At 35.0% G+C, this 9054-nt stretch overlaps 1 protein-coding gene across 1 annotated transcript; it reads right to left on the bottom strand.

Annotated features, from left to right (window-relative positions):
- Nucleotides 1-6860: 6860 nt before the first annotated feature.
- Nucleotides 6861-8497, bottom strand: LOC140800655 (transcription factor bHLH14-like). The gene has a single exon (XM_073155417.1). The coding sequence runs from the start codon at nt 8326-8328 to the stop codon at nt 7114-7116; it is 1215 nt and encodes a 404-aa protein (XP_073011518.1). The 5' UTR covers nt 8329-8497; the 3' UTR covers nt 6861-7113.
- Nucleotides 8498-9054: the final 557 nt, after the last annotated feature.

Raw genomic sequence — 9054 nt, 5'->3', positions numbered from 1 at the left:
CAAGTGAATAGAATCAACGCAGATGCTGACTCATAGTAAGTGCCTACAATTGAGGCATTTAGCCTACGGTGACGAAAAATTAGTCGACTGTTTATAGAGTAATGGGCAAAATATTCTACCGCTAGGGTCAACCCTCTCTTGTAGGTCTTTATGTCATATGAGTACATGTGATGGCTAGCAGGCCTACTATCATACATTTTGAGTAAGTCATGATGAGGATAAATAGAGTTAGCACGCATTAGAGTGGATGTGCTACTTAAAATATTTGTGTGCATACCATATTGCTATCATGATATTCAACCATATATATATTCATGCATTTTTTTTATTGGGTATACTTTTATCTATGTTCTACTAGTATTAGCGTCATTTGCTGATTGTTAAGCTCATCTATGTTTGGCATATATTGCAAATTGACTGCCATCATAATAGAAGATTAGTAGCAGCTCACTTAGGATAGCATTAGGTATATTTCATTTGTTTATGATATACTATTTTGTAAGATGTTATGAATTTTTTTTCTTATTGTTTCTTCCTTTCACCATATACTCTTATATTCAAAAATTCGACCTATTTTTGTTGTACTAAGGATGTATTTATTGTGGTTTGCATGCCCCCTCTTTTATTTTTACCATTTTAGTCTTAAACGGCATTGATCATATATTTCTAGCCATCCGACCTCACATGAGGATGACATCACATAGGAGGCATGCAGCGTTTTGAGGGCATTTCCTTTTTTTTTTTCCTTGCTTGAATTTATTTTTTGGCTTTCTATATCTCATCCTTCTAATTGATCATATTTCTATATCTCCTCTGAAACTTTATAAAAGGAATCTAGAGTCTTCGATGAAGTTGTTGGATTATGAATAGAAAAAGAACTCTACGCAATTCTATTATCATCATAGAATGGTTCTCTAACTCATTTATAAAGAAAAATTTATATTTATTGTGAGGAGAGCAATCATATATGTCAAAGTGACGATGTTCAACAAAGAATGATTCTAAAGCATCGGAGAAGATAAAATTGTTCATCTTGCACCATCATCGACACTTGTATTTGAGATTGATCTGTAGCTCTAGTGCATGCCGAAGAGAGATCTTCTACTTCATAAGAATTGTTAGTTAAACGATTTTTCTACAATAAGATACTTAAACACTACAATATTAAAATATTGAGAGGGGTTATAAGTAAACCTTATTTTTATTGATATGTAAAATAGATTAATCAATTTTGGGTAGGTTTATAGGTTTTGTTTTCCTCTCTATACCTATGAGAGATATTTTCTCTGTTAAAAAAAAATGCCACGGTGGTTGGCTGCTTATTTTTGCCATTCAATCTCCACATTTTATTTCTTATTATTACTTAGTCTTTTGCTTATTGACTTGAGTTCAGTTTTTTTTATAGTTTAAGTAGTATTCAAATTTATATCTCCTGCTTCGACATTAAAAGTTCTAACTTTAAATTATTTTTCTAAGCCCACTATGAATTCGGGTTTTCAAAAGTAATTCTATTTTGATTTCTAAGTTTTTCTTATTCGACCTGGATTTATATTTTTCATATCTCCAAACCTAGTCGATCTAAAAATTCTTATATATCCCAAAATTTTTGGTATATGCACAATTTTTCTTTTTAGTTGATACCGTAGCCGCACTCCAAATTCAACACAACTATAGGAGATGTTTAACATTTCTCTCCCATACTCTAAAGTCAACAAGGGATGCCATTGGAAGGTGATGCACATGACAAGGAAATATGTCATTGTTTCTTTCACAATCTTCACAGTTTACAGTATTCTTTCTTTCTTTCTTTTTCGTACATTGAATGGAATGTTGGGCACCCAATTGAATTAATTTTAACATCTTGAATACTTTTTTCTTGATCGATCCAGCTTCAGCATTAAGAGAACAAGGTGCTCTACAAGACTACAATGCAGCAACTACTTGAGGATGATGTGCATCATCAAAGAGTCACTGGGAGAGAGATTGAAAGAAGAATAAGATTTCCACAAGTAATATCTTTGTGCAAATTTTGAACTTAATCTTTCAAAATTTTCCAATTTAATTGACTACACTACGATATATCTCCGTCAAGAATTCCTCTCGATCTCCTGTTTCATATAGAAAGCCTAGAGGTGCAAGTAAAACGAGGACGAAAGTGATATCGTTGTTGAATGAGATATTAAATAACTCTTTAGGAGTCAGAGTGAATGTAGTCTCGCTATTCTGAGCCAGATACAAACATTGATAGTCTAATTCAAACAATACTATAAAATTCGAGTCAATAACAGTAATAGAATATATTAAAATTTATTAAATACTATATAAGTCGAGTTTAATGTTTAACATTGTTTCCTTACAAATTTATCCTCAATGTATAAAAATGGATATTAGTCTCCGGGGATATAATAACTCTCATGACATGTTAAATTTAAGTGTCTTATAGAATCAAAACATTGCCGTACTCTTTCTCAATATACAGAGTAAAAAATTTATTCTATGTTTTTAATGCTGACTCTTATTATAATTATAGTAGCAAATAACCTTAGAAGGGTTGCTTTAGTTATTTCGGTTGGGTTTGCTCTCATAAACAGTTCGAAGAATATATCTAGATAAAACTAAAGCTTAATTACTATAAACTGATATCCTATCGCATCTTGTGAGTTTAGTCGCAGAGCTTTTATTTTACCCAAAACATAGATATCCCTTAGAATTCAAAGTGTAGTAAAATTTGATACTTATATATTCTACTAAATTTCTTTTTTTTCTTATTATTAATTTTTATTCACATCTATTTTATGAATTTAAATAAGCGAATATACAACAACATTAGAGTACTACTCGAAATTTTTCTATTCCATCATTAATCCATCATAAGTAATATGATTATTAATTTTTATTCACATCTATTTTATGAATTTAAATAAGCGAATATACAACAACATTAGGGTACTACTCGAAATTTTTCTATTCCATCATTAATCCATCATAAATAATATGCTAATCCCATTTAATTTTGGACTGTGGTCACAAAAATTTATATTCAAACCATAACTTTTCTTAAACATCCGTTTCTAATTCAAAATCTAATTGGGCAGGTAGGAATCGGTGATTGGGATAGGCACATCAATATTCTCAATTTTAACTCCATCTTTAAAAGCTATTATTGTCATTGGAGGTGGTAGCCTTGATTAGGAGTACCTACTTAGCTTTTGCTTTCCTAGACTAGATGGGAAAAAATTGAAATTAAATCATAGTATGTCAAGTTCACTATCTCCATCTCCATAAGTGACTTAGACTTCTAAAAGAAAAATTGGTTTTAAGAACTTCTTAACGCAAGAAACGAGACTAATTTTGAACCACACCCTAAATTTAATATTTTTTTAAAAAATTTACTGTAGCTATTAATATAAGTTAATAAAACAAAAAGCTAAAATAAATGTTTATTATTATTATTATTATTATTATTATTATTATTTGCTACATATGAAATATTTACGTTATACATATTATTGGTTTTTTATTAGATAAAATAAAAGATATTTTATAAATTATACATATATTTTACTTATTTTGTAATTCACACCATATTTTTGATGATTTTATAACTCGGTCCGTTCTTTTTTTTTCTATAATTCTCGTTTAACACCCTGACGTTATTTCAACTAATTGATATTAACCAAATTATTAAAATAATACATTCACCACTATTTTTTTTTATCTCTATGCACCTTTATAAAGAAGGCATAGATAATTTAAGTATTTAAAATTATTTTATATACTATGATAAAATATTTTCTTACCGGTATCATTTAAATTAATAGAGAATATTAAATAAGAATTATAAGAATAAAATAAGCGTCTAATTATAAAAATCTTATGGACAGCGTGTGAATTATATAATAGATAAAATATAGAATATAATTTGTAAACTCGAGAATCACGCACTAATATTAACTGTTGATGGGAAAGGTAGAGAAAGAATCGAACATTTAAAAGCATCAAACTCCTTTAAAGGACAAAACGCAGTACAATTTGCATAGAATCTTGAGTTGTATTTATCATAAAAGAAAATCGCCCATAGGTTTACTGAATTATTTACAGGCGAAAGTAGAATTTAAGCCCTAAACGAGAATAACAAACGTTCCGAAAATATTGACCAAAATTTAACTTTCTAAAACTTATAATATAATAAAAAATTTATAAATCACACCTTATATTTTATCTATTTTATTATTCATATCTCTTTGTTTAATAATTTTGTAACTCTATTTCTTTTTTTTATAATTCTCATTTAACACATTGTGTTAACTTGGATAGTACCAGCAAAAAAAAATATTTTGTTATAATTTATAACAATATAAATTACTCTTGCCTTCTTTATTCTCTCTTTCTCTTATATCTTCGTTGCTTTAATAATCATCCAATGAATCAATCAGGAACTAATTAGATGATTATTAAAGAGAGGTAGAGGAGGAAGACTAAAAGCTCCATATTCTCTGATAAACCATTAGTCAAAGCAGGGATAGGTAGAGGAGTAGGAAGAAGAAGAAAAGGAAGATGAGAAGGAGGAGGAGAGGGAAGATAAGGGAAGATGGTGGCGACAACGAGGATGAAAGGAGGTGGTGGAGGCATAAGTTAGTAATTTAGTTTACATCAATTAGTCAAAATAACATCAGGTTGTTAAATAAGAGTTATATTATAGAGAAAAAAAATGGTCGAGTTATAAATTCTGAAAGACGATGCGTGAATCACAAAATATTTAAAATATAAAAAATGATTTATAAAATTTCCTAAAATCATTAGTTTTGAGAGGGTTAAAGTAGTGGAATTTGGCAAAAATTCCTATTAAACGGCCTTATTTGTTGTGATGAGTTTCAAACATAATCATGTTTAATTTTCTCTTCAAATTCCAATTATATAATGTCCTAATTTCTATTCAGATATCAATTTTTATTTGATTAATTCTTTGATAAGATTCTTATCTTAGAGTTAGACACACACATATATGTAGTTTAGCTACGTGTGGATAAATGGACCAAACTAAGTCTGCGTCAAAATTTGGCACTTCTTTGCTATTATCGTCTTTTAGCGGCACAAAAGTGAAACTCGTGGTTTTGTTTCTTTGGTGATAAACTAATAGAAGTGTGGTCAAAATTGGCCTGCAGTCTAAACGAGAAAGATATATATATATAGAGAGAGAGAGAGATTACTATATGAATACGTAGAGCACTAAACAAACAATAGCTATGCACAGTAACTGCGTACAATTCCAGCTCTTAAAAGAAGTTTCTAGATTCCCTCAAACAAATTTAAACTTGAAATAAAACTCAACTGTTCACCAAAACGTTTCAAAAATATCTAGTACGACTACGGTAATTTATATTATTAGTCTACTATCTAATAGTTTATTTTTATTTTTACGTTAACAGAATTACCTAAAATAGTATCAAAACTTAATGAGTTATCAAAATTTTAATTTAGGAGGAAATGATCATATCTCAAGGACTTGTATGCCACCAATTAATTCATAACTTACGTAACACATAAATGATATCGAGAGTTGGGCCATTTGCGCAACCTTTTTATTTTAATATTTACGGATTCCATTAATGATAGAATGGTTTGGGCAATTTTAGTTTTTTTGTGCAAATTAAGCTAAAAAATTATTTTAGCTTTTGGTGTAAATAACCCATTAAACTGATGAAACATTCATGCCTGCCTATTCTTATAACTAGAACAGTGTTTGGTGGACTTTTAACATGTACCCAAAGCTCTATTGGAAATTCACATACTGTTTGACTAAAGTATAAATTTATCCTCATGGCTAATACCAACAAGCTTCCAGTGAGACAATCTTACACCTGAAATATTCGCAAATCGAAGTCATCAACAGTAAATCTTTATAGGTACAAATTGAGATGTCTGAGTAATTATCCTACCAATGAAGGAGACAGCTCCAAGTTTCATAGTTGCATTATGTTAAGAGTTTAGACACACTGGCAAATAAGGTTTACAAATTCTAAGCATAAATAAAGGGACTTTTATAATTTAGTTATATTATATTTTTTATTATAATAATAAATATTAGTGTTTATTATATATATAAATTATGTGCACTCTATTATAACAAAATATGCATTGTTTATATAAAATATATGCAGCCAAAATAAAAATTTGTGTGCAATTAAATTGTAAAACTCCCAATAAGTCAGATTGAATTAAACTGTTCAATGATTTCTGAAATTATTACGGTTAATGATTAATTAGAAGGAAATGCTAGTAGAAGCAGCAGTCTTTTATCAAGTATAATATATCTAGCAGTGGACGCCATAGAGGAAGAATGTATAGGAAATAATAAATAGATATTATTCTATTAGAGATTAGTTCTGACAGTGCTACAATATAACATATTATTGTTACTTGTCATTGTACATTTATCTCTGTGCCTTTTCTATAACCGATTCATTATCACAGTGTAAATTGGTGACGTAAGTTTTGATGGTATGATATTATCTATTTTCTAATAAAATTTGGAAGTATTTGGGCTTTCATATTTAATGATGTGAATTCAGAATTGGTGGATTGATGGATCGTACAGTTAGTTCAATTGGTTAGTTGACAATTCTCCATCCTAAGTAAAAAACGGTAAGAATAAAAAAACTTTAACTGCAAGTATCCCAACGGCTCAAATCGTACTGCGTTCCTCCAATACAATGTCCAAATCGGGTGGGATGGGAAAAGGATATGTGTTCTTAAATATTGGTCCCCTCCCCCCCTTCATAATTCCACTTCATAGTACTATCTTTACTTGGCAAGTCACACTGTTCATCAAGAAAAAAAGAACTTGGAACAAAGGGAAATAGAACTAGATAAAGGTTTCTCATTCCTCCAGCTGAAATCAATCAATGAAAATTAAAGAGAAACAAATAACTGGGGGGAAGAAACTAATATAAGCTATCAGCTGTAGTAGTAGTCTAACCATCTTCTCCTCCTTTACATTTTACATGCACAGTAGTGATCACTGCTGACGATGCTAGTACACTTATTCAAGCATATAGTTTTATATATATATATGCTTCACAACTATTGATGTACAAAAGGATAAGACTGGGATCAGCATCTCTTATCAAGCTTTCCAAGTAATGCAGTGCGAAGGGCATCCTCTTCTTGGAGGCCGTAAGGAACCTTTACAACCGCATCTTGGAGCATCAACTCTTTCACACTGCTCACGGTGGCGTGATGGACATCCAGCTCTAAGTCTCTGAATGCCGCCATAAGCCGGGCGGGCGGGTGATTGGCGTTCTCCGACTGCGCGCGGATCAAGGCGTCCGAGCCGAGGATCCGGATGTCCAGCTCTATTCCCCCACGGGGGCTCTCTGACGACGATGAGACGGTGGTGGTGATAGTACTGGTTGCGGTGTGGAGGCAGCCGTCGACGTAGGCTTTGTTGTTGGCTCGCTTCGCGTCGGCTTCGAGATTGTCGACCTTGGCTCGTAGCTCCTTGATGTAGGAGACGGCGTCGGCGAGAAGGGACGCCTTGTCCATGCGGGAGACGTTGGGGACGACGGAACGGAGGGCGTAGAAGCGGTGGTTGAGCCTCTCGCGGCGCTGACGCTCGGCCTCGACGTGGTTCACCGGCATCTCCCGGGCAGTCCCGGGTTTCCTCCCGCGCTTCCGCGGCCTTTGCTTCTCTACGTGGAGGCCGTCGTCGGAGTCGGAGTGCTCGGAGTCGAGGGACGAGGAGAGGCCTTCCTTTTTCAGTAACGGAGGGTGGAGAGGGAGGAGGGAGATGACTGAGGGAGAGGAGAGGTCCATGGTAAAAATCGTCTTCGCTTGCTGGATGAGCGCCCAATTCTCCGTTATCAGCTCCGATGAGCCGAGCTCGAGCACGCCGCCGTCGACCGGGATGCACACCAGCGTCTCGATCCCGTACATCCGCGCCTCGCGGGAGCGCTCGCAGCTATCGGACCCCGTCAGCCAGACCGGCGACCCCACCGCGCAGGCGCGAGCCGGCGCGGCGGACCCTCCGGCGCTGAAGGACCTGGTCAGAGAAACAACGTAGAACCACTCGGCTTCATCGGCGTCGACGAAGTCGACGCCGCCGAAGCCCCTGGCATCGCGCTTCTGATCAGCATCCTTGTTGCTACCCCGGAAGTGGCCGTCGCCGAATGAGAGGATGAGGCAGGGGTCGTCATCCGCCGCGGCGGGGCCGCGCCAGAAGATAACGTAGACCCACCACTCGGTGCGGGAATGGATGAGATACTGCATCTTATGCTGGAGAGTAGACATGGCAGTAGAGGAAGAGGAAGGGGAGATGATTTCTTCCATACAGGAAAGGTGAGAGGAAACGATGGGTAGATAAATATAGGGAGAAGGAGTGGGTGTTATTATCCGATAACAATCTTTTATTAATACTAATTTCCGGATTTGGGTTTTGCCCCTCGTGGGGTTTCAGGTGGCAAAGCACAAGTGTGGTGCCGTGCGTGCTGATGGAAGAGATCCAAGAGAGGGAGGGGTTAATACTAAAAAAATAGTGCAAGTTTATAAGGAAGGGAGGGCTTTTATTGAGTGTGACAGAAGAAATAGAGTGGAGCACATGGGGTTATAAAATCCCGTACAATGATTGTTGCAGCTCCAACATTACCTGCTCAATAGCTAGCTACTACCATTGGGCATTGGGTCCTCGTACCTTCAAAATCGTCACTAAAAATCTAACTACCTATACTTCAAATTACTTCTTTTTTTTCCCCATCAATTAGCTAAACTTAAAAGAAAAAATATATATATTATAGTTGTAGCGATACTTCGTGCGGGCTTCCTATTGGGCCGTGCTGGGCTTTGTTGGTATTTTCCCTCCCCCTATCTCTCTCTCGTTAGGGTGGGGTGGGTTTCGAGGTATTAAGTTTGGGCATAGGGTGAGGAGGGATTCCCTTTTCCGGAGTACGGAGTCCGGCAATGGGGGAAGAAGTCTCATGGAAGGTGGTTGGAGTCCAGTACGCTTGTGGTTGTTGGGAGAATCTATTTCTCTACCTTATTTTCTTTTGATTTGGAGAG

Source organism: Typha latifolia, chromosome 14 (assembly GCF_019914945.1).
Source record: "Typha latifolia isolate L0001 chromosome 14, TyphaL0001v2, whole genome shotgun sequence".
NCBI lineage: Eukaryota > Viridiplantae > Streptophyta > Magnoliopsida > Poales > Typhaceae > Typha > Typha latifolia.
This window is presented reverse-complemented; position numbering and strand designations above follow the sequence as displayed.

Coding starts and splice junctions, on each gene's coding strand:
- LOC140800655 (XM_073155417.1), bottom strand. CDS start 8,328: ATGGAAGAAATCATCTCCCCTTCCTCTTCCTCTACTGCCATGTCTACT.